This window comes from Eulemur rufifrons, chromosome 14 (genome assembly GCF_041146395.1).
Source record: "Eulemur rufifrons isolate Redbay chromosome 14, OSU_ERuf_1, whole genome shotgun sequence".
Lineage (NCBI taxonomy): Eukaryota > Metazoa > Chordata > Mammalia > Primates > Lemuridae > Eulemur > Eulemur rufifrons.
Window position 1 is genome coordinate 7301974 of NC_090996.1, and position 26143 is coordinate 7328116.

The following is a 26143-nucleotide window of genomic DNA, read 5'->3' on the forward strand; positions in this document are numbered from 1 at the left end:
CAGTCCTCTGCTTCGATGGCCTCAGAGGGAAAAAAGCATCCCATGCTAGGACCTGGTCCCTCAAGGAGGCAGTCACCTCCCTAAATGTTCCACAGAACATAGTACTGTAGGATGGCACTAGGCATTATGAAAAAAATTTAACTTCCAAGTTCAAATAAGCCTGAGAAACAGCAGCGCAAACAAAGTTAAGGGCACTTTCCTGCAGGACTTTTCAGAGCCTTTACTGTACCAATGAGCACTGTGAGCACTAGGGAGGGGCTATAAATAAGGTGACCACATGATTCAACATCCAAACCCGGACACCTCCAGGAGTAAGAGGTGCTCTTAACATAGCATCATGCCAAGACCACAGGCGTCATCTGGGGCTGTCCCAGGCAAGGCACGGTCCCCCTGCCATAAGCACAGCACTTTCCTCACTTTCCTCTTGGCATCACCTAAGGAAACCCGCCTGCCCGTCTGGACCAGCTCCAGACCAGCTCCAACACGGCTCACCTGCAGCCACCCCAGACGGTCCTCTTGCATCTCTCTCCCCCTCAACCCCATGGGGCTCAGCTGCCCCTTGATCTGCACAGCCACCTCCCATGCTGCTGGGGTGCGTGTCTGTGCCCCTCCCCAGAACATGAGCCCCGGGAGGTGGACCCGTGCCAACTCCCCGCTCCATCCGCCGGAGTGCCTGGGCTGAAATGCAGACTGGCCACCATCCCGACGACCCCTCCTTGGCAACCCCCAAGGAACATGCACAAATGCCCCGCAAACCCCAAGCTCCTCCCCCTCCCCAGAAGGAGCTCAAAGGCAGAGGTCACGCAGGAAGGGATGAGGTCTCCACAGCGTTGCCACCGGGAGCCCCCACCCAGGTCCACCTGCCGTCAGTCGCTCCAACAGTGCCTGCCGACATGGCCTCCAGGGAAGACTGAGTCGACATCTCCCAGCCCACCCCGACCAAGGAGAGGCCCCTCTGGAGCTCACTCACCCCCATGGCCACACCAGGCTGGGCATCCCCCTGCAATGCTGTGGCTGCAACATCTTTCCCTGGAGAAGGGACCCTCCACCAGCCCGCACCGCCCCGAGTCCTGGGGACTGCACGGAACTCAGAAGCCCCCTTCCGTTCCCCCTCCTCCCGAGCAAGGAGAGCAGAGCTCCCGCCCAGCACGCTCGGCAGGGATCCCAGGGCGGGAGCCACGCAGGAGCCTTACCCTGGAAAGAGCAGAGCCAGCTCCCCATGGAGAAGCCCCGCAGCCAGGCCACCGGGCGGGCAGGCGCTGGCAGCCGGGCCCCCACCCTGGCCAGAGCGGCCAGATCGATCCCGGACGACGTCAGGAGCATTAGGAGGCAGCCCTGCCCCCACCGCCCAGCCATAGCACCGGGCTTGGCTTCCCCGTCCTGACGCCATTAAAAAGTTTAGGATGTGGTTAGTGGAGGACGGCCGAGACGCTGACCTTGAAGGGATGAGTGCTGCCTGGGGCCGCGAGAGTCCTGGCTCTGCCCAGGTTGGCCCAGCATCTCGGACAAGTCACTTAAAATGGGTCAATCCCCCCTGCCCTCCCAGGGCCAGGGAGGCTCGGAAGGCGCATGGGTACGAAGAAGAAAGACGTCACCCTCTGGGGGATAAGGGCGGATACCCGTCTGTGGGCCCCCGCGGACACTCAGGCTGGCTCCCAGGTCTGGAGCACCGGTGGGGTACCAGGGTGTCCGACCTCAGGGACCCAGACTGGACCCCTCAAGGCCCAGCCCTGTGTGAGCCCTGGGGGCCAGGGACCACATACGGGAGGTGGACCCTGCTCCAAGGTGGGCAGCGGGTGCCAGTGGCCCGAGCCAGCTAGACCAGCCCTGCCACTCCCTCCCTGGCCCTGTAACTCATCCTTAACACGAACAGGAGAGCAGCTACCTCCCTGGGCCGCTAACAAGGAAGAAACCTGCTTGCGACACCGTGGGTGTCAAATCCGGCCGTCTCAGATGCGACAGCTCTGGGCTTCGGCCACAGTGCGAGGGGCAGGACAGAGGGGCTCGGCAGAGGCGCGTGGTGCTCCCTGCACGCAGCGCCCCGCGGGTCCTCACCCAAGTCGCTGCAGTACAGGCCTTCTCGTGGGGGCCAAGGGGAGCACATCCCCGGCACCTGCCCCAGGCTGCAGCTCAGAACCAGACCCAGGAAGGGCTGAGCCTGCCGCCCACAGCCTGCGAGGTCCCTTCCTTCCCACGATTCAAGGCACTGTGGGACCCTGCCCGAGCCAGAGGGCAGGCGCAGCCCAGCAGCACCTGAGGCCGCCTGCCTGGACGCCGGACGCCCTGCTCCTGCTCAGGCCACGATGAGCTATAAGCTATAAGCGTCCAGCCTGCCAGAGTCGCAGCTCCCTGCAGGGGCCCAGCATCACCCTGGCCCATGGCGTCCCTCCCCGTACCCCCTCGAGTCCTTTGCGGCCACTCTCCCCTCTGCCGGGATGGTCTTCCCCTAACTGCAGCTCGAGGCTCCCACCTGTCACTCAGATCTTTGCCCCAACGTCACCACCTGAACGAGGCCTTCCCTGACCACCCCACCTGCAGCAGCCTCCAGGTGCGCTCTATCACACGCGGCCGGGCTGTCCCCAGCCGGCTGCATCGTCCGGGCCCTTGCACCCAGGTGGGTCCCGGACCACCCTCCTGCTCACCTGCTCTGACCACCTCTCCCTTCCAGCCCTGGACCACCTCCTGGTGAGAACCCCCCTCAAAAGTCCCCTCAACTGCTGCTGCCTGTGTCATAGCTCTGGGGACACATCCCTCCCATCTCCACCAGGCGGGCAGTGGGGGCACCAGTCCAGGCCCTGTCCCTCGGCCAGACCCTCCGCCGGAGGCTGAGCTCATGCTTGGGAGGCAGCCACGGCCCCGTTCCCAGGGCAGAGGCACCTACCCCCCCACCCCAAACCACGGCCAGGCTGTGGCCTCCGCCAGACCCATCCCGAGGTACCCTGTGCCCCACACGTGGTCCGGCCCCTCAGAGAGCAGACGGCCAGGTGCATGGGTAGATGAGGGAGCCTGGGGGGCCCACAGCACTGAGGGGACTGTCCTCCCCTGGTGCTTGCTCCTGCCCCTCCTCCCCAGAGGCTCTTGTTGCTTAAGAGCCTGGAACAGGAACAAAAGCAGCCCCTTTCCCTCCCATAGGGTTTTGCTGCCTTGGCCAACTGCTCCTGGCTGGCCCCCCCTCGCCCGGCCTGGGTGTCTGGCTCTGCCCTGCAAAGGCAGCATGGGGGCCAGAGTGGGGAGGGACGGCACCGCCAGGCCCAGCGGGAGCCTCTGCTGCCATCGTCCCCAAGGTCAGGCGTGGGGCGTGGCTGTCCAATCAATCGCCTCCGTGGAGAGACACCTCCACCCTCCGAGCAGCCCCGCAGGCTGGGGCCCCAGACAGGCAGGCCAGCCCTCCCCGCCCTCAGGGGCTCCCAGACCACCGGGCAGTGCAGCCAGCTAGCAGCCTGCTCGCCACATGGCCACACTGCCCTCCCTTCCCTGGAGGGACTGTCATGCGGCCACTCAAAAGGACACCAGGTGACACTGTGGCAGCGCAGGGAGTTGCCGTCCACACAATGCAATAAAACATGAAAAAGCAGAATGCAAAATTGGGTACAACCCATGATTTAACTGTTTAAAACAACAAATTACATAAGAGGAAAAAAGACCGGAAGGAAATACAGTCACACACCACTGAACAACAGTGATGCGTGCTGAGAAACGCGTCATCGGCTGATTTCGTCACTGTGCGAACACCACGGAGCGTCCCAGATGCTACAGCCTCCCGCCCACGAGGCCGGGTGCCTCGCAGCCCCCGTTCCTGGGCTGGGGACCCGTACAGAACGCGACCGTATGAATCCTGGAGGCGGCCGTGACACAGTGGTAAGCATTCGTGTATCTGAACATAGAGAAGCGACGGTAAAAACGCAGCACAGAAGACAAAAATCGGTGCGCCTGATTAGGGCACTTACCGCGAATGGAGCCTGCAGGCCTGGCAGCGTCCCTGGGTGAGTCCGTGAGTGCTGCGTGAACCTGAAGGCCGAGGACGTTACTGTTCGCGACAAACACTGTACTCTGAGGCTCCACTAAGTTTACTTTAAAAATAAAGTAATTGCACCGTGACGTCACTGGGTGACAGGAATTTTTCAGCTCCATGATAATCTTATGGGCCCACAGCATACCAAAATGTGTTGATCCGGTGCATGACTGCGTATCACGGGGCAGTCTGCACTTAGGTTACGTGGGTAAGGGGCAGGGGATAGGTCAAGGTGCAGCGGACATTGCTGCTTTTATCACTTTCAAATTTTTTCTGTAATGAGATTATGGATGGTGAAAGGAAAAGAAATTAATCCTTAATGAGTTTTGCACCTGCAGGCACTTCACATTCATTAACTCACTTGATCCCATCAGGGAGATGCTATCATCCCATTTGTGGCTCAGAGAGGTTAAGGAACTCTCCCAGGATCACAGCAGAGGCAGAGCTAGGAGGGGCAGGATCACATCAGAATTTGGGCCTCTCTTCATCAGGGAAGAGCACTGTGGGAAGAGCCCAGAAGGTGCAGCACGGCTCACTCACTGAACGTCATGCCCCAGCCACAGTTGGGCGAGGCTCGTGCCCTTCTCCGGCCATTGGGCTGTACAACCCCATCCCCCACTGGACCAAGCTCAGCCTACTTGGTGCCTTTACTCATGTCCTTCCCCTAGTGCCTGCAGGTCCCTCTTCCCCTCCTTCACAATCCCCACCCCCAACCCCACCCTCAAGGCTGAGCTTATTCGGGCTTCTTCCAGGAAGCCCTCCCTGATTACTCATTCATGTCAGTGAGCCCCTTGGCCTCCCGTAGCCCGGAAGTGAGTGCAGACGTCCTTGCCTGTATGGCCACAGGCCTTCTCACCCCGTCTCCCCACTCCTGCTCTTAACCCCACACCCCATTCTCACATGCTGGCACAAGGGACGGAAACAAGGTCCGGTCACTCGTCTGCTAACATCTTCAGCAGCTCCCACCACATCTCGCCCTTCACGACCTGCCTCTGAGCCCTCTCCAACTTCTTTCCACCTCCCCTCCACCCCAGACTTGTCTTCTTTCTCTTTCTTAACAAATCAAATTCATCCCTGCCACAGGGCCTTTATATCACCCATTATCCTCTGCCCCCACCGTTTTCACTTGCCTGGCTTCTCCTCATTGCTCAGGAATGCCTCCCACAGGTACAGGAGGATTTGCCACCTTGGAGGGACAGCCAGGCCTTCCAACGAGACTGTACTGAGCAGGGCCTGCCTGAGTGGGCCTGCCCATAGCTTCCTCACCCTTTCATGCTGCCTGTCTGGCCCTGCCAGGGACCTGGTCCTGCCAATTGCCCCTGCCTTTGGCTCAAACTTTCCTTGACCCCCACCCCAGGACCCGGAGAGTCCAGTCTGGCCTCTGGTTGTTTTTGTCTATCTAAACTTCTGTGCCAAGCAGATGAGATGGGCAGCAGCATTCACACCCCCCGCTGGCTGGGTGTAATCAAAGCAAGGACCATGCCCAAAGATGTTGATCACAGCAGTATTTATCAAAGTGAGAAATAAGAAACAGTACAATTTTCAACTGCAGAGAATGGGTAAGAAAATGTTTCCAATTCCTTCAATCACACTCTTCTTGGTTTAAACCTCCCGTGGCTTCCCAGTTATGAGAATGAAAGTGAAACTCCCTGCACACCCCACGCTGTCCCGCCCTGGTCCCCGCGCATCACACCAGGCTGCCCCCTCCACTCCGGCCACACTCGCTGTCTCTCCCTCCCTTGTACCCACGAGGCTCCCTTCTGCCATGGAGCCCTGGCACGTGCTGTTCCCTCTGCCTGGAATGGCCTCTCCTCTTAACTAGAGAATGGTCGCCCTGCAGACCTTGGCTCCCACGTTCCCCCCAGGGAAGCCTCTGCTGACCTCCCGGACCTGGTCAGACCCCCGTCACAGGGTCTGGTGACGCTCAGCCTCCCCCACCAGACTGGGAGCCCCATAAGAGCTGGGAGTGCAGCCAGTTTTGCTCAGAGCGAGAGCGCCAGTGGCTAGGACTGTGCAGACAAAGCCGGCCCTTGAGTTCTATTCATTGAATGAAGAGGGTGTTTTACAGCCAGTCAAAATGATGTACATGTGAGGTTTTTAATGACATAAAAAAATGCACTTGAGGGTATTCAATAAAAAGCAAAAAGCAGGTTTTCAAGTTGTATATGCAACAGGATTGCAAATGGGTAAGAAAAAGGTGGAATGAGGTATAGCACCATAATAATAGTTGCCTTTAGGGGATAGGATTTGTCTGATTCTGTCCCTGAGTCAAACTTTGCAGATATTCCACAGTGGGCTAGCTTAGATTTACCATCAGAAACAGCAAATAAATAACGGCTGCCTCTGCCCATTGCCCTTGGGGCTGGAGCTTCCCGCCAGGACACCTGGACCCGTGCCAGGGAGACCAGGGGTCAGACGAAGAAAGGCTAAAGGGCGCAGGTCTGTGTGGGCAGAAGGCTGGTGGGAAGATGGGGCAGGCCCCCGGAGGACAGTCTCGGACCCTGGAAGGGGATGCACTGGGAGGAGGGGCTGGAGTGTGAGCCCTGGCTGTATTCCACTGGCCGAGTGACGTTGGGCAAGGTGCCAGAGCTCCCCGAACCCCCATTTCTTCCTAAGAGGGTCCAGCAGTGGTGCCACCTCCCCAGGTCAAAGGAGCCCAAAGAGGGACGATTCGTATAAAGCCTGCGTCAGAGCCTACCCCACGGCTCATGTTTACAGGGTGCACAGCCAGACACACAGTTCCAGTGAACCCCTGACCTCCAGGCTGGGCACAGCGGCCTGTGTTCCCGGGGCTGTCCCAGGAGATCCCTCTCCCCCAGGAAGCCCCCTAAAACCACCACCCTCAGCCCCACGCACCTTCCTTGGAGCCAGTGGCCGCCGCTGCTGCCGAGGCCGAGGCCGACCCAGTGGACGTGCGGCCCACGGGGCTGGAGTGCTTCCCCCCGCGCCCGGGGGGCTTCAGGCCGCTGGGCTTCTGCATGGCGGCGCCACTCGGTGGGCGGAGGAGGGCTAGTGCAGGTCACGTCCTCTCCGCCATCTTCACTCGCCTGTGGGCAGAGACAGGAGAGATCACGTCACAAGGTCACCAGACGCCGCCGGGGCACTGGGGGGCCCCCAGCGCACCCCGACACTGACGCAGTGCCTCCACAGGATTCCTGCACCCCTCTCCTGTAAGGCAGAAACCATCATCCCCCCCCAATTTCTAGATAGGGAAACCGAGGCACAGAGCAACAGCAAGCGTGGGCCCAGGTCACAGAGCGTGGCAGTGGGCGTCCCAGGACACGGGTCCCGTCTGCTGGTCTCTGAGGTCGGGCGCGCTGTCCCTGGAATCCAGATCCAACAGGCCTGAGGGGCTGCAGCGAGCGCTGCATGAACCCCAAGAGCCCGGCACCAGGACCACGCAGGTCAGCCCGGCCACCAACGCGCTGAGCGTGGCTGTCCCCACAAAGCACGGGCCACCACAGGTGCTGACACACACGGGCAACCCTGTGGGTCACTTTCCAATGGACCTCGAGGACCAGCTGGCAACACACATCCGGCCTGACGTGGGCTGGACGCAGCCAACCCTATTTCACCGGCCGGCTCCCTGCTTCCCTGTGCCACACGGCCACGTGCCGGCTCTCGGGCTCACCAGCCCAGCTCCTGCCCGCTCCACCCGACGCGTGGGGACGAATACTGAGAGCAGCTTAACCTCACTCCCCTCCCTTGACCCGTGGGCCACCTGCCTTTCCACCTTAAAGCAGAGAAGGGGTGGTGCACACAGCTCCGAGAGGCACCAGCGCCCTACAAAGGGGATTCTTGAGGGGGACAAAGTCTCCAGGTTCCATGGCAATTGGTTTAGGGGACAGCCCACCCTCCCCTGCCCTCTGCTCCCACTGGCTGTGCTCACACCCCCCTCCCCTGCACCAAATATTTGCAGAGGGCTCACCATGGGCCAGGCCTGTCCTGCCCCAGAGCGGCAGGCAGGGCTCAGCCTCTGCCCCAGGGAGCACCTGTCCAGGGGGGAGAGGGAGCACCACAGTCAGATGGAGGATTCTGGGCCTCGGGCCCTTGGGAACACAGCAAACAGTGTCCCGGGCACTCGGCTTTGAAGCAGCAGAGGACGCCACACACCTCGCCTGTGCAGCCATACCCTTGGTCACAGAATTTTACTCCGTTTCAGAGAAGCCTTGTCTTCATTCTCGACCCGTCCGACTTCTGCGGGCTGAGCTTACTCCCACTCCTGGAGGGGACACACAACCCAGGCCTGGTCGTCAGGACTCCCCGTGGTTGGCTGAGGGAAGATCACCTCTCCCAAGGACCACCAGGCCAGGGCTGTGGCTGGAACCTTTAGGAAGAGCTGCCCTCCTTGCTCTGGGGCTGCCTGGGTGTGGGATGGAAGCCAGACGCTGCAGGGCCACCCTGGTTACCGCAAGGTAGAGCCTACCAGGGAACAGGGCCAGCACCGAGGCAGCAGAGGGGGCCTGGATCCAGCTGAGCCTGAAGCTGGCACCTTGGGCTCTTCACTTCCATCAGCCAACAAATCCCCACAGTTTTCTTTTTTTTTGCCTAAACCTATGCGAAGAACGCTGTCACTTGTACCCAAAAAAGTTCTGACTAACGCAGAAGCCAACCCATAATGCTCATGGCAGGAATGTGCAAAGTGCTCTCGGGCCAGCAGGATGAGTCAGCGATGCTATTACCTGTCCCGGCACAGCCCCGGGAAGGACCAGCTCCTCCTGCGGACTGTCAGCTACCAGAGCAGAGAAAAATGAGCTCCCCAAGGCACACTGCAGGTGGCCACACGCCCGGGGAGCTGGCGGGAGCACCGGACATGCCTGCCCGCCTGGCCTGGCCCCAGAGCCTGCCAAATCCAGCATTCCAGCTCCCTGGTACCCCAGGATTCTGGGCACCAGGAGTCACTTAGGGTGGGGTATGAGGTTGCTCCCTTGCTCCCCGGGATCCTGGCCCTCACGAAGGAACTGGCCTGTGGCTTTGGACGGGGCTCTGTGGACGCCCAGTTAAGCTGAGTCAGCAGCTCCGAGCCTGGGGAACTCACTGAGCCAGCAAGTGGGGGTGGTCTCTGGTGACAGCAAATGTCCCACCCTGAGGGTGACCAAAGGGACCTCCCGCTCCAGGGGCTCAGCCAGGGGACCACTGACCTAGGAAATCCTGACGCAGCGCTCACGCACGCACGCGAGGCAGAGGAGGTGTGTAGCTGGCATCGAGGCAGGTGCAAGGAACTCCCTCCCCGCCCCTCCCCACCCCGGGGCCTCTTCTCTGCCCAAAACCCTCCCACAGAGAGAACAGCTGCACATCACACAAAGGACTTGTATTCAGAATGCACAGTAAACCTTACAACTCACTAGTAAGACAACCCAATAAAAAAATGAGCAAAATATCTGAATACACATTTCACCAAAGAAGAGACACAGTCAATAAGCACGTGAGAAGATGACTGATGTCATTAGCCATCAGGGCGATGCAGACCAAAACCACAGTGAGACACCACCTCACACCACCGGGATGGCTAAAACTTTACCAACGGACGACACCAAGTGCTGATGAGGACGCAGAACCGCACACTCTCGGTGCTGGTGGAAACGAAAAACGGTACAGCCACTTTGGAAAACAGTTGGACCGTTGTTAAAAAGTTAAATATATACCTACCAGATGACCCAGCCTCCCAAGAGACATAAACACACATGTCCACACACAGTTCTATAAGCAGATGTTCATAGCAGGTTTATCTGTGAGAGCCCAAAAGTGGAGGGTCCGTCAACTGGCAGACGCACAAACAAAAGTGTTGTCTCCGTCCGATAACAGGCTCCTCAGCCGCAATAAGGAACTACTGATACGTGCAACAACGTGGATGAACCTTAAAAACATTATGCTACGGGGAAGAAACCAGACACAGAGGACCACACACCGTATCATTCCATTCACGTGGAATTTCCAAACTACAGACCCAGGACACAGATCAGCAGTTGCCTGGGCCTGGGAACAGGAACTGAGTGCAAACAGCACACAGGACTTTCTGGGTGGTAGAAATGCTCTAAAACTGGACTGTGGTGTTGGCTGCACAACTGTGTGTTTATTACTCTAAGTCACCAAACTGCACACTTAAGATGGGTGAATTTTATGGTTTGTAAATTAAAACCCAATTTTTAAAAAAAATTATATTAAAAAAGATCCTTAAAGGCTCCAACGAAAGCGCAATGGTCTGCAATGTCCTCCTCAGCTCTCTTCCCTTCCTCCACCACGGCAACCCTCCCTGACCCACTCCACTCCAGCCACACTGGCCTTCGGCCGCTCCTGAATTACATTAAGAATCCTCCAAGGCCGGGCACGGTGGCTCACGCCTGTAATCCTAGCACTCTGGGAGGCCGAGGCGGGTAGATCATTTGAGCTCAGGAGTTTGAGACCAGCCTGAGCAAGAGCGAGACCCCGTCTCTACTAAAAAATAGAAATAAATTATATGGACAACTAAAAATATATAAAGAATTAGCCAGGCATGGTGGCACACGCCTGTAGTCCCAGCTACCCGGGAGGCTGAGGCAGAAGGATCGCTTGAGCCCAGGAGTTTGAGGTTGCTGTGAGCTAGGCTGATGCCACTGCACTCTAGCCGGGGCAACAGAGTGAGACTCTGTCTCAAAAAAAAAAAAAAAAAAGAACCCTCCAACCTTAGGGCCTTTGCACATGCTGTTCCTCTGCCTGGAATGCTTTTCCCTCCAACAGTCCAGGATTGTTGTTCACCTCCCTCAAGTATCTGCTCAAATGTGCCCTTCTAAGATTGAAAGCCCTACCTCCTCCCCCCCCTTTGTTTTTCTCTATTGCATGAAGATGGGGACTTGGGTCTGTTTTGTTTACTGGGGTATCCTTAGTCCTGAACAAGGATGCCTGGTGTGTACGGGTGCTCAACAGATCACTGTCGAATAAATGAATGAATAAATGACACTGGCCCATGGGGCGAGAGGCCCAGGATACCCTTCCCACCTCCTTAGGCCCCAGCACGCAGGACTGAATGGCTTGCGGTGATCAGCCCAGCTGCCGGCATGCCCTTTGAGGCAGGGACCGGGTGCAACAATTACGGTCGGCATTGCAGGTGCCCCAACCAGCCTTGCTGTGGTGACCCTGCATGTCCTCACCACCTCCCTGACACTGTCCCACCTGCTGGATGCTGCCTGTGCCTTTTCTCCCACCTGCTTCGCTTCACCTATTTGAACCACCTGTGGACATCTAGCCTGATGCCACCTCCTCCAGGAAGCCTCCCAGGACCTTTGGCCCACAGGCACCTCAGGATCACATGCTGAGCCGAGGAGAGGGCACACTGCTCTCGTCCACCTTAACTGTGCCCCTGGGTGCCCACAGGCTCTGCTCTGAGAACCAGGAAACATCGCAGGAGAACGCATCTGCAGTGGCCCAGACCACAAAGACCTTCAAGGCCACAAATCCCCAGGGAAGGCCCCACTGCTGCCCTCCTGCCCACCTGGCCCCTGACAGGGGGTGGCCCTCTCACATGGAGCATCAGAGTTCAGAGAAGTTCGGGGACTCACCCAAGTCGCACACTGCTTGGCGGCTGTGCTGGAACCAGACCTCCCTGTCCTGCCCAGCCCAGCCCTGGAATAACATTTGTGAGACCCTGGCCTCCGGGGACAGCACGCACTCGCCACGACTGACAAGGGACCAGGGAGCTGGCGGGAGAGGAGAACCAAGGCGGCATTCAGTCAGGCCCAGCCAGCCTGCGGGGGGAGCAGCCCCCTGTCCCCGAGGAGCACCCGGAAGGGGAGAGCGGAGGAGAGAAGAATGGTGAACAGGAAGAGGGGGGAGGCCAACCGCCCTTTTGTGACTCAGCCGTGCTCGTGGGATAGAGGAAGAGAGAAGGTTTCTTGGAAAAAGCTGGGACATGGTGATAAATTGGCCGCTGGCCACACTGGCTGATGTGGGAGGTGGGGAAGGGGCAGAGTTAAGCTTCGTGCAGCCCGCGGTCCAAACCCCAGACCTACTCCGACCGAGCCCTGGGCCTGGCGGGAGCCTCGGTTTCACTACCTGTAAATGGGGCCTAAGCATCGTGCCTCACAGAGCACCCATGACCCAGGCAGAGAAGGTGCCCAGGAGCGTCGCGGGGTGCCTGGCGCAGGGCCCTGCTCAGGAGGGCAGTGATGGCTGGCGGTCCCGTGCCCAGACGCGGCGGGCGAGGGCGGGCCGCATTCAGGCCAACAGGCCCCCTTTGTGCCGCCTCAACTGCCATTTACCGAAGACAAACCCAGGCCGCATTTCAGGGTTTCCATTTCAGCTGCCCAGGGTGGCGGGCCACCGTCTCAGAACTCTCTGCCAATCAGGCCCCAATGGGAGGGGGGAAGGTGCCAAATAGGGCAGCGGAAAGCCCGGCTCCGCGGCCAGCATCGTGGTCCCCAGGGCGAGGGAGACGGGCACCAGGAAGCGGGCGAGCCTGCCGGGACCCTGCCACGGCTGCCCCCAGGGAACTCCCAGGGAGGGGCAGGCACTTGGCGGGGACACTCTGCTGGCTGAGGCCGCACCCTCCCCAGGACCCTCAGGGGTCCTGGCGGTCAGGGTGCCCGTGCCCCTGCCTCCTGAGCTGTGACCCGTGTGCAGGGCCCACACGGCACCCAGAGGTGCCCACTCACCACAAGCCCCGAGGCACAGGGAACCCTGGCAGGGCACAGGGCAGGGAGGGGATGGGCAGAGGGCCGGGAGCCCGGCAGGGGAAGCTGCAGAGGCGCAGACTACGCTCCGCTGGGTGGACCACACAGCCAGGATTTCGTGAGGCTGAAGCGGAGGGGAGACGGGGACAGGCCGGGGGGGTGAGAAGCCCCGGAAGGACTTCAAGCGAGGGGTCCCACAGGACCAGACGTGCATGTCAGCAAGACGAGCTGGGAGGCACTGGGGACGAGGAGGACAGAACTGGGACAGAGAGGGAGGAGGATGCCGGGAGGGGACGGGAGAAGGCAGGGGGCTAGGAGAGAACACAAAGGGACCACATGGTGCCAACTCGAGGGTAACCCGATGACAGATGGGCAGGAACAGGACCAGCCTTCGTAGAGAGGATGCCAGGCTGGACGACCCATCGGCAGAGGGACCGAGGCGGGCACCAGGAGGCAGGCGCGCCTCCCCAGCAGCAGGGAACGGCAAACCCAAGGCCACTATCAGACGGGGGGCACAGGTGGGCACAGCGCCTGGGCCAGGTGCCGGACGTAAGGGCGCACTGGCAGCGGGCCGTGCCCAGTGGGTCCTCACCAGGAAATGCGGCCGCACGGCCCAAGAGACAAACGCAGGACGCTCACAGCGGCCCTCCGGGTAAGAGCAGGGCGGCGGGCTTCGGGGGGCAGGGACACTGGGGACTCTGTTCACATTTCCGAGGTTTGCTTCTCAGCCCCGCTGCATGAACATGGGTCCTCAATGCATCCTGTCTATTCCTTTCAATGCCTAAAATATTTCATAGCCAATTTTTAAAAGAAAAATGAACACAGACACACTGTGGGGTAAGGGGAGGAAACAATCTACCCCACCGCGCACACCACACACCCACTGAAAGGAGTGAGGGGCAGACACAGAGCAATTGGGCCCCCTCAGGTGCTGACCGCCAGGCCATGGCCCCCGAACCAACGGCAAGGCCTTATCTGGGCCCAAGGGATCCGGCCCCGGCACCCGTCCCAGTCAGTTTGCAAGGACGTTCGCTTTGCCTGCAACTGACCGAGGCTCAGGGGATGTGAGCAGCTTTGACTTAGGTCACCCGTTGGTGAAGCTGGAGTCCCCACGTCCTCCCTGCCCAGGGCAAGCAGAGGGCAGGGCTGGATGGGGCCCTTCCTACGAGTCTTGCCAGCTCTCGGGTGGAAGCCAAGGTTCCAGGCCTCACACCAGCTGCCCCTTGAGCCTGGGGGAGCCAGAGAGATGGTGCCGCCCTGCCCCGCCCCACATCCACCCTCCGCTCTGCCGCGGGCAGCCAGGTCCACCGGAAGCTGCAGCCAGCCCAGGCTGGATGGGCCCTGGTGGGGGCGGGTCCCGAGTCACGCTGAGCACTGAGGGCCCAGCAGCCCTCTGGTGAGTGGAGCTCAGAGCCAGCGGGGGCAGGAGGGGAGAGCCGTGGGCCGATGTGGCTTCAAGGAGGGGAGAGGGCGACGAAGCTGGGAGGACGGCAGGGCAGGGCATGTTGTGCCGCTGTGTGGACAGAGTGTGGGGCACTCACGGGCTGAGCAGGGAAGGACAGACCAATGCCAAGTGCCCCTGTCAACCCCCAACGTCTCCGGCACCTGCAGCTGGGAGGGAGGCAGGGGCCGGGCCCAGCAGCCTGGGTTCTGGTCCTGCACACTCGCCACCGCGCTACCTCCAAGCTCAGGGCCCCCATTTCCCCTTTGTAAAGCAGGCATCCTCCCAGCCCTGCCAACAGCCTGCAGTGACTGCGGAGCCCCGGGAAGGGCCAGCCTGTCAGTCCTGCCTGAGCTGGACAGACACACACAGCTGGCGTGCTCAGAACCGGGGCACGGCCATAGCCCAGAGCCCGGTCTGGCTGTGTGGCCACCCACAGCCTCGGCGACTAGACAGCCGGGGCCCTCCCACCGCTGGCCCACAGTACTGGCTCTGTGGGCTGGGGTCCCCCGCAGGCCCAGGGAGAAGGGCCTGGGAACACCCACGACCCACCTTTATTCCCATTTTACAGAATGAAAAACTGAGGCTCAGAGCAAGAAGACATTTACCCAAGGTCATACAGTAAGTGAACAGGACAGTGATATTCAAGCACCCAAACGTAGAAAACCTGTGCTGGGCAAGAGAGTCCCCAAAACCAAACAGAGTCAGAGGTCCAGGGAGGGGAGGGGCCCGCTAAGGTTGGCCAGGATTTGGGGCAGAGCAGGAAGAAGGCAGGCTCAGGCGTCCTGCCCTCAAGGCCAGGGTGCTTCCTCCCTGGAGTCAGAACTGCACTAAAGTCACCCCTGAGCGAAGGATGGTCTTTACAATGAGTGAGGCTGGGTCAGCTGGTTGGCCACATGGGGGAAAAGTCACGGTCCCTCCTGTGTTCAGCAGAACAGTGGTCCTAACAATGGCCATGTCTGCATCCCTGGAACTTGGAATATGTTACGTTGCATGGCAAGGGGGAATTAACGCGGCAGATGGGATTAAAGTCGCTAACCAGTTGACCTTGAGATGGGCAGGTTATCCAGGATGATCAGGGTGGGCCCAATGTAATCACGAGGGTCTTCATCCATGAAGAGGGAAGCAGGAGGGAAGAGATCAGAGAGACAACAGCTTGCAAAGGACACGATCCGACATCACGGCTTTGAAGGCGGAAGAAGGGGCTGTGAGCCAAGGAATGCGGGTGGCCTCTGGAAGAGGAAAAGGCTAAGAAACAGTTTCTCCCCTCGAGTGTCCAGCAGGAACCCAGACCCACCAACACTTTGATTCCAGCCTGGTGAGATGCATTTCAGACTTCCGATCTCCAGAGCTGTGAGATGATACAGGTGCTGTTTTCAGCCCCTCCTTTGTGGCAGTGTGTTACGGCAGCAACAGGAAACCAATACACTTACTTTACCATACGCAAAAAACCAATTCCACATGGACATCAGATCTGTTCATAAATGTGAAAGGTAAAACTGCAAGTTTTTAGAAGACAGCACAGATGATCTTCACAACCTCAGACAAAGATTTCCTAAACAGGACACGGAAAGTGCGGCCAATAAGGGACCAGACGGACAAACTGGACAGTATTAACACTAAAGCTTCTGTGCATCAAGTGACACCACTGAGAGAGACGGAGGCTGAAAGGCCCAGCCGCAGCCGGGGAGAAGACACGTGCCATTCCTAAATTCTGCGAAGGGCTCACGTTCAGGATACACAAGGAACACGAACACATCGTTAAGAGTTAGAAAAGCCAGCGGAAGGCCTGAACCAGCCCTTCCCAGGAGGACGTTCAACAGACCGACGGACGTCTGGAAAGGTGCTCAGCTTCACCAGTCATCACAACATCCACCCGAACAGATGAAATGAAAAAACACTGACCACACCACGTGTGGGTGAGGGTGCAAGACACCCAGAACGCGCATGCACTGCTAGTGGGAGTGTTCACGGGTCTTAGCAGTTTGGAAAACAGTCTGGCATTTCATACCATACTAAAGCTGAACACACAAAACCCTACGACCCAGCAGTTCCACTCCCAGGTACATGCCCAGCAGAAAGGTGCACAGACACGCACCCAGGGAGATGTACTATTCCTGACAGTGCCCAGCTGAAAATAACCCAAACATCCATCACCATCAGAATGAGGAAAGAAAGTGTGGCTTGTTCACACAATGGAATAACACACAGCAACGAGAATGAAGGAACTACAACCACGTGCAATGATGGGTACGAACCTTGCAATTATAATGTTGAGTGAAAGAAGTCAGATATAAAAAGGTATGTATGAGCGTACACTTCCGTTTAAAATGAAGTTCAAAGACAGGCAAAGCACTCTGGGAGGCAGAGGTGGGTGGATCGCTCAAGGTCAGGAGTTTGAGATCAGCCTGAGCAAGAGCGAGACCCCGTCTCTACTAAAAATAGAAAGAAATTAGCTGGACAACTAAAAATATATATAGAAAAAATTAGCCGGGCATGGTGGTGCCTGCCTGTAGTCCCAGCTACTTGGGAGGCTGAGGCAGGAGGATCGCTTGAGCTCAGGAGTTTGAGGTTGCTGTGAGCTAGGCTGACGCCACGGCACTCACTCTAGCCTGGGCAACAGAGTGAGACTCTGTCTCAAAAAAAAAAAAAAACAAAAAAAAGACAGGCAAAATTCACTGATGGTGGAGAGTCAGGGAAGGGTCATTATTACCCTTGGGTTGGGGTACCGACTGGAAGCAAAAGAGAGTGGGGCTTTGGAGGCTAGCGGGTCTGATTCTTGATCTGGGTACGTGTTCCAGAGATATTTCAGTTTAACAAAATTCAATGGGCTGTTCACTTACGATATTGGCACTTTTCTGTACAGATGCTGTACTTCAATAAAAAAGTTTTAAAAAATTCCCTGGGCCGGGGTAGGGTGGAAGCAGGGAAGGCCCAGATTGCTAAGCCAGGCTGGACCCTGCTGCTCTGGGGACCTCCCACCCATCAGACTGCCACCAGCCAGTGACACCTGACCCTGTGGATCTCCCGGAGCATGTGTCCCCCCCACAGTTCTGAGAGCGCCCTGCGGCCAGGTCCAAGCCTGGTGAAGCCCAAGCACCCAGAGCCTGGTACCAAGTGGTACCGTGTTGAACGACCTCCTTCCAGTGCACTGACTGGCCCCGGAAGGCGGCCTCCCATCTACACCCCTGCGAGCTCTCTCCCTGCTGTTCCTTCCCCTGCAGGCAGGGCTGTGGGAGGCTGAGCCCACTGAGGCTCAGGCCTGGCCCCTGAGCAGCACGGGAGGCCCCAGCCAGGGTGTGGGTGCCTGGAAAAGGGATGAAGCTGCCAGCGGGCCGTGGGCACCAGCTCTGAAGAGTGGCCCAGCGCTGGGGTGGGTGGGATAGGCAGGAACAGAACTTGGTGGCCCCAGGAGTGAGGTCAGTCACTAACAAGCGCTTAAGGTCGGTTTTTTATTTTGTTGCTTCCAGAAAGGCAACCCCAGCTTCGTCATCAAATTCTGGCCAAATGCCAGAGACACCCACCACGCCCGCAGCACTGTCACACCTCGGCCTGTGCACGGGCCGTACTCCCTTCCTAGGATGCCCTTCCTCTCCCTGAGCGCGGCTTCTGAGGGCAGCAGCTTGCGTACGTGCTCACTGCTGGGCTCTCGGTACCGAGGACAGCGCCGGCACGCACAGCAGGTCAAGAGTACACGCTTAATGAATACACGAATGAATTAAAACGCCCTCCTCGGCCACCCTCGTCCCCCCCACGTTGAGTAGGACACCCACAGCAGCTCGTTCACACCCCACCGCCACATTCGCCAGCCTGTCTGGAGCGATCCCTGGGCAGGACGGAGAGAAGCAACTCAATGTGCCAAATGACACCCTTCCCGCTGGAAACTCGGCCCCTGAGCACACGAGACAGAGCGGTGTCCACCAGGGGCGGGGCTGACAAACCGAGAAGCAGGCAGTGGGTCTCCCGTCATTGCAGGGGTTCGAGCAGAGGCTGAGGCCTCTTCTCAGAGGGGGTTCCCGCTCCCGTGGGCACAGCCACCCCGAGAGGCCCTCCCGAGCTCAGGATTCTGCGGCTGTGAGAAGCATGTCTGCCGGAGCCCTGGCACACACCGATGGCACAGACTCCAAGGAGAGGGGACACAGCACCAAGCCGGGAGCCCCCATGCCCAGGTCTGAGAGGCAACCCACCTCCTACCAGCAAGTAACTGGGGATGGCGGTGCCTCCAAGGGGACAACACTGGTCCGAGGGACTGCTTGCCAGGGCAGCCGCAACAAAGTATCACAGGCCAGACGACTTCAACAACAGAAATCCGTGGCTCCCGGTTCTGGAGCCTGGAAGTCAGGAACCAACACTCCTGAGGCCTCTCCTTGGCTTGTCGATGGCCGTCTTCTCCGTGTCCTCAGGTGGTTGTCCCTCTGCACAAGTCTGTGTCCCAACCTCCTCTTCTTACAAGGACACCAGTCACGGTGCATTAGGGCCCACCCTAACAACCTCATTTGAACTCAATTACCTCTATAAAGACCCTATCTTCAAATAAGGTCACATTCTAAGGCACTAAGGGTTAGAGATTGAACATAAGAATTTTAGGAGGAAAAATTCAACCCATAACAAGGTACCAAAGAAATTTTTAGGTATGACAATGGTTTGTGGCCCTCCAAAAGGCCACAGCACACAAACTGGTACACAGCGTATCTGGCGTGTAAATGTCACGGGGGGCTGGCAATTAGGGGAAAAATGTCTAAAAAGGCTGGGGGGTGGTGATAATGAAAAAAACAGTTGGGAAACACTGCTCGGGATGAGCACTGTGCTCTCTGGGCCTCCCTGTTCTTAGCCACAACATGAAGGTGACAATGGAACTCAGGTCACTCCGGTACAGTGAGGTTTAAATAAGATTCTACCTGAAACGCTCCTGACACAGGGCCCGGCACAGAACAATATCCCCCCCCACCCTGGTCTCCCCTTCAAGCAACTATCATTCCTGTCAATAACAACATTAGCTAGAAGCTGCTGAGCACCCCCAGTGTCCCCCCGGGGCCAGCCCACCTCGGGGGACAGACAGTCCAACGTCCACACCACCCCCCGCTTTGGACAGAAGACCCAGCTGGGAGAGGTGGCAGGGCAGCGTCTGCCGCTTCCCCGTGCTTGACTCAGAATCCGCGTGGGTGCGCCGTGGGGGCCACCGGCCTGTAGCACTTGCTCAGCTCCAGGCACCATCCTAGGCACTTTATAAATACTAACTCCTTTAATCTTCACCGGAGCCCTATGAAGAAGATACTATTCCGAGCTCCACTTTCCAAATAGGGAAACCGAGGCACAAAGAGATCAAGTCACTTGCCCAGGGTTACACAACAAATCGGCAGAGCTGGGATCTGAACTCGGGCCCTCTGGCTGTGGGACTGTGACTTCCTCAAAACCAAGACCAAGCCTCCTCCAGGCACCCGGGTCGTGGGACAAGGGCAGAGACATAGACAGGAGGCCAGGAGGGCAGTGCTGAGGCCAGTCTGCAGCACCTTTCCCAGCTGAGCCCAGCCCTCCCCTGCCTCTGGCTTCCTTTCCTGGGCACCCTCCCACCGGCACCCAGCGCCCTAGAACATCTCGTTGCTCCTAAAGGCATCCTACCCATCCCTTGTTCCGCCCGGAACACCTTCTCCTCTCCTGTTCTCAGCAAACTCCCTCGCCAAGCTCCGTGAGGCTCCCGGATGAGGCGTGCCTGCTGCCTCTGGCTGCGACCTCGCTCCTGATTCACATGTCACCACCCACCCTGGGGCCCGACAGACCCCCCCCCCCATGGAGGGGGCTGGCTGTGGAGCCACAGCCCCAGCTCTCAGCTCCCTGCAGCTGCCAGTGGGGACCCTCCTGGGGCAGGATTAGAAGGATCAGAAGGCGGCTACTGTCATCTCTCCCTCTAGATGTTTGGGGGCCACACCCCAGGACCACAGCCCACCCCTCCCTGGATTACTGTCCCTCACTTAGGCATTAATGTTATACATAGCACGGGCTTACCCAACATGTGACAACACAAAGCCCCTCCAAACTCCTGTTTCCCCCTCGGATACGGCTATTGGAAGCCCGGAGTCAAATTACCTCCTGGCTTCATTTGAGTTTTGCTACCCTGGCTTTCCTCTTGCCCCAATTTTCTCATTTATTTTTAATCTTGTTACATTGTGTTTATCTTTGTAAATCACCTCAAGTGCTTTCTGGACTCAGATGTAGAACACACAAGACCTTTTCGGAAGTCGTCCCTCCCCTGCTCCGTGGCCCCTGGTCTGAAGGAAGCTGAACGTGAGCCCAGTGAAGGAACGAAAGAATGGATTTATGCAGGGAACAGTCCACGTCGGAAAAGGGAACGGCCTCAGCGGGAGCCCCTCCCTCACAGCACGAGTCCTCCCGGCTCACGCTCAGCTTGGGAGAACAGTGGGCGCCACACGGAGCCCTCGGCAGACACACTACTCCCTGCTGCCCAAACTTCTCAGCCCTCTCCCTTTGTGCCATCAGGAATGCCCCCCTCAGATGCTCCAGGCCCACAGATCCTTCCAGACTCAGCCCCAATGCCCTCACCCAGGAAGCCCCCAGACCACCCCACGCCCCAGCACCTGGCCTCCCCACAAAACCGTTGCCCAGGCAACAGCCCCTCTAGGCATCAAAGTATCTGGCCTTAAAATGTTTCTAAAAGGTGCTGATATTCTTTACATTTTCAGGAAGAGGGTGGATGTCTTGGAGGGGAGGGGAACCTTCGGCCTCAAGGCCACATGCGGCCCTCCAGGCCCTCCAGATCGCAGTTCCTCAATCGAATCCAAAACAAACCCCTTTTTGTTCTGTAAAATTTGGATTCAGCCTAAAGGTCACACTCAAGGATCCAGAAGGCCACATGCGGCCCCAAGGCTGCATGTCCCCCAACCCTGCGTGGGGCAGAACAGACAGGCGGCAGCGGGGAGCAGACCAGCCCAGGGCCCTGTGGGGGTGCCTCCGCAGAGGGCAAGGCTGGAAGGCCAGACACCCCACAAGAGCCGGAAAATCCATCCTCTTGCCCCAGGAGGCCAAGAGGGCAAAGGAGGGAGGAGAACCAAGAGTGGGTGTCTCTCCGGGCACCAGCTGGAGTGCAAGGTATGATCCCAGCCACGGAGCAAGAAATCCTGGTCAAGACGGAAGCCGTTAAGTGGACAAGGTCCTAAATTCATGCCTTGTTAATGAAAACCACCTGGCCTGTCCTGCCTTCTATTCAGAAGGGAAACATTTCATTAACATTTTGAAGCATTTCCTCTGCAAACACGAGTTTTGTATTACTGTTTCTGCTGCGGCGGCCCTGGCCGTGCAGCCCACAGGGAAGGGAGCACGGGGCAGGGCTGGGCGGCAGGGAGGCCCAAGTCCCACGCTGGTGACCAGACCCCAGCCTCCGGGTCCTGAAGGGAGAGAGCCTCCTCTCGTCCCATGCCAGCGGCCAGAGGTGGGCAGCCCCGGCCATCCCTCCTGTCCTCCCTCCCCATGCCACGCCTGATCAGGGCACTCAGGTTTCTCCCAACAAATCATGCTGCTGAGCGGTGGAGCCCCACGGGCTGTATCCTGGGGCACGATGCTTAATCCACCGTGCATCTGCCTCCCCCATCAGACTGTGAGCTCCGGTGGCCGCCCCACCCGCAGGTCCTCACCCAGCACACACCACGCACCGTAAGTGCAGCCGACCGCTCACTCCAGCTGTGCACTGCACTGTCTCCTGCCCACAGCCCAGAGATCACATGGCCTGCCCCCAACCAGATGAGCAGATGGGGGGGGCTCCCTCACCCAGGCTGAACCAATCAGTCTCTCTGCACCCCAAGACTGAGAGGACCCCCACTAGGAAGTCCCATGGACTCAAGCTGAGTAGCCATGCGGGGCCAGGCCACACTCAGCCGGGGGAGAGTGAGCATGTAGGGACAGGAGATGGGACAGATGCACTGGGAGAGGCCGAGAAAATGAAACCACAGTCCGGAGAGAGGAAAGCCGGAGGAGGGGCTGCCTGCCAGCTTCCCGGGTCCCGGGGGGCCGGGCTGCCTGCAATTGTTTGCTGCACAAGTTCCCAGCTCCCTACTCTTAAATCCCTTTTCACTTAACCTAATTGGAGGAGATTCTTGTTCCCTGCAACAAAATAATCCCAAAGTCATGGGATCAGGGGGCACTTTTGCACCTCCCAAGCCAACCCTGCGCATCAGACCAAGCCCACTACTGACAGGCCCTGGGGTGGACTTCAGCTAGACAAGTCTGCGTACACACAGCATGGCCGTGTGGGGAGAGCCCCGGTGGGCAGGCAGGGCACAGCCAACTGGCGGTGGCTCTAGAAGCCAAATAATATGTTTGAACTTTGCACCTGAGCGGATGGGCTGGCTGTCTGAAAAGGCCGGGCTATAATTATGCTATAGGGAAATGAACCTGGGGGGTGGGAAGAATGGCATGACAGAAGGGGCATGCCTCCCAGGCACACAGTAGGTGCTCAACAAATGCACAAAGAGCAAACAGAACAACCTCTCTGCGCCACAAGACAGCGTTATTAAAATATTCACAAACAAATGCATTTAAAGAGCCCAGAACCATTCCTGGAATAGAGTAAGTACACAAAGTGTGCTAATTTTTAAAGCTTAACCTACACAAAGGCTGAAGTTCTCCCAAGAACCACTGTGCAGGGAACCAAAGGGTCACAAATATAGCTTCTCTCCTCTGGGCATAGAAGCAGAGGTGGAGCAGGTGGCGTCAAAGGGGACAGAGGCCAGACGCTGTGGCTCACACCTGTAATCCTGGCACTTTGGGAGGCTGACGCAGGAGGATGACTTGAGGCCAGGAGTTGGAGACCAGCCCGGGCAATAGTGAGACCTCATCTCTACAATAACCTTAGCTGGGCATGGTGGCACACACCCGTATGTAGTCCCAGCTACTTGGGAGGCTGAGGCAGGAGGATCGCTTGAGCCCAGGAGTTTGAGGTTGCTGTGAGCTATGACGACACCACTGCACTCTAGCCCCAGCAACAGAGCTAGGCCCTGCCTCAAAAAGGAGGGGGGGGGGGCGGGGCACAGAACCAACCATCAGTGTGCCAGGGACGGGAGGCCAAGAGGGAACTGGGAGGCCACACTATGGGCAAGCCTGCTGGGGGCGGAGCAAGGAAGGCTGGGTTGGGGGCGGTGGCCTTGCCATGGCCAAGGGAGGCAGGACCAGGAAGAAGGCCACAGTGAGGCAGGGCCTGGGGCAGGGATGACAGGCAGGGCTGCTCAAAGGAGGACAGACAGCCTAGCACGGGGATGAGCCCTGCCCCACCCCCCACTCCCCCGTGTGAATGGAGGCCGGAGGGCCTTCCTGCCACAGCAACAACATTACAGGACATCCACTCTGTCACAGGCCACACAGTTCTCTCGACAACCCTAAAAGGCACATACCATAAGTATTCCAACCTTACAGATGGGGACATCAAGCCAGAGAGAAGTGCAGTGACTTGTCCAAGGTCACAGAACTAGTAGGGAGCAGAGGTGGGATTTGAACCCCGGCTGCCAAGTTCCAGCATTCAGACTCTTGACTGCCAAAGCGGACAGCAGATGTTGGAAAGGGATTAGTGCCCCTCTGGGCAGATCTCCCTTCAGGGGTTTTGGGCTCTAGATACAGAATTCCAAGGCACCACCTTCCCAGCCAGCTGGATGCCAAGCACCTGGGCTGCCAGGTGCACGCAGCTGTGTGTGGAGGCTCTTCCCAGGCCCCTCCACCTGGCTCTTCTGCCTTAGGAGCTCCTCTCCATCTCCACCCTGCCCCGTCCTGAAGCCTGAACCCCTACATCACCTCCCGCCCAGGCAGTACAAACACCAACGCATCCTGTGCTTGCTGTATGCAGGAGGGCACCTGAGGGGCTCTACCTGGGAAAGTAGGAGGGACAGAACTACCCCTCCCCTCAATGGGACTTACCCTCCTTAAACCCCATGTACCAGCCCCTAAATCCTTTGCCATGCCTCTAACCCAGCAGGCCTCTTGCCCCCTTTTTCGACTCCAAGCCCCTGGCCATTTCCCTGCATGAAGCCCCCTTCCACATCCTGGCAGCAAACTTCTGCACAGTGCTTTATCCAGCTTCCCGGCCCACCCCATCCTCCAGGGGTCCCTCCCTATGCCCCCAGCTTCCCCACCGATGCACTCATCGAGCCCTGCTGAGCTGTGCTCCTTGGGGACAGCAAGGCTCAGTCCTGTGTACCAGCCAGCCCCCCAGAAGTGCTGAGCCAGGTAGCTGCAGCTGCATGAATGAAGGGCTCATTGTTTACATTTACAACTGCTGGGGAAGAGGCTTCTGGCGCACACGTGGTGCTCCCTGCGCCCGCCTCTGCCTCCTCTTTCTCGCCCACAGCCCTAGGCCAGCCCCACCCACACCAGGCTCCCTCAGGCATCTTATCACAGACCCCTTCTCATCCAAAAAAGAGGGGAGGCTTCTCAGAGAGCGGGGGACACACTGCTGGGTGTGACTCCCCCTAGGGTGCTCCCTCTGTCCGTCCTTCCCAGGGTGGTGCTGGAGCCTGCGTGGCAGTACCCACTGGGCACCCGCCCTGGCCCAAGCCCCGCCTGAAAGGTCCAAACGGGCGGGCCCTGGAGGCTCGGCCAAGCATCCTCCGCGGCCGCCGCCCCTCCCTGGGGGGAGGGCAGAAAATCTGCTGCCTCACCAGCCACCAGCACCAGCTTGGGGGGGGCACCCCCTGCGGGAAGCCACCCGCCCCCATCTCTCCCTACCCGTCCTCAGCCGTGCACTTCAACCAAGTTTTGCAAAGGGCATCGGCCACGCGACCCAAGCCGGCGGGACGGGGGCTCCGCGTTCTCCCAGACCCCAGGTCTGGAGACCGGGGCTGTGCGGCCGCGCCCACCAGGCTGTGCCCACCCCGGGGCCTGTGAGCCCAGAGAGCCCCTGCGCGTCCAGCTGCCTGGCGCTGCCCTTGGGAGGGGGACGGGCAGCCCCAGCAGATGGGCCGAACCGCCTCCGTGGGTGGGGACGCCGAGGGTGCTGGCGACGCCTTCACCACGGGGACCTGCAGCCGGGCAGCGCCCGCAACCCCAGCAGCGCCCCCTCGCCCGCGGCGACGGGGAAGTTGGGGGCGCACGGCAGCCAGCGCCGCCCACGCCCCCCGGCCGGCCGCGGACCTCCCGCCGCTGCCCACGCCCGACACGCCCGGCGCCCGCCGCCCCGCCGCCGGCCAGGCCGGGGCTGCAGCCACCCGCACCCTCCGTCCTTTGTTGCCGCGCGAGCCCGCTCCCCGGCCCTGCGCTGCGCCTACCTCCGCGCTCCGGCCGCAGGCTCGGCGGCGGCCCGCGCCCGCTCCTCCCGCCGGCCCCGGGCGCGGATGCTGCGGCCCCTCCCGCGCCGCGCTGCCCACCGGCTCGGCCCCCGGCGCCCGGGGCTCCGCGCTCCGGCCCGGCCTCGCGCCCCGTCTGCGCGCCGGCGGCCGCGGGAAGGCGAGAGGCGCGCACCGAGGCAGCCCGGCCGCTGCCTGCGCGCCCCGCGGCGGAGCCGAGCCGAGCCGAGCCGAGCGCCGGCGGAGAAGCGACCGGGCTCCGGGAGGGAACAAAAGGGGCCGGCGCTGGGGCGGGCGCGGGAAGGCGGGGCCTGGCGCGCGGGGGTCAGGAGCGCGCGCGCGCGGCCTCGCGGTTCTCAGGCCGCGGCGCCGCGCGGGAAGCGAGCGGGCGGGCGGAAAACGCGGCGGAGCCTGGGTGGGGGCCGCCCCCACCCCGCCGCAGCCGTCATTTTGGGGGGCATCCGGGGTTCGCTCACACCCACCTTCCCGCTAGGCACGTATTGGCGCTTAAATCGTGTTGGGTGAAAGAGCATCCTTCAGCCAGGCTCTGCTGACCAGGATGCCCGGACCTCTGGGAGAGACGGAAGCTGGGAAGATGAGATGATGGTTGGACTGGACAGAAAGGGATGCAGCAGAGGTGAGAACCTCAGGTGTGTCTGGAGTCCAAAGCGGGTGGGGAGCCTTGGCACGGGTCTCGCGGCGATGGGCTCCCAACTTGTCTTTGGAAAAAGTGGTACCCAAGATACAAACTGTATCCTGCATCCTC

The 26143-nt window shown here is 59.4% G+C and overlaps 1 protein-coding gene across 1 annotated transcript in view; it reads right to left on the reverse strand.

Moving 5' to 3' along the window:
• The window catches only part of CLIP2 (CAP-Gly domain containing linker protein 2), a 69871-nt gene extending 44486 nt beyond the window's left edge, over positions 1 to 25385 (reverse strand). The window contains exons 1-2 of the mRNA XM_069485654.1: positions 25360 to 25385; positions 6869 to 7059 (exon numbers count right to left, since the gene is read on the reverse strand). Of these exons, the coding sequence (XP_069341755.1) occupies positions 6869 to 6992 (124 nt within the window). The 5' untranslated portion in view covers positions 6993 to 7059; positions 25360 to 25385. The remainder of the gene's footprint in view (positions 1 to 6868; positions 7060 to 25359) is intronic.
• Between the last annotated feature and the right edge of the window lie 758 nt (positions 25386 to 26143).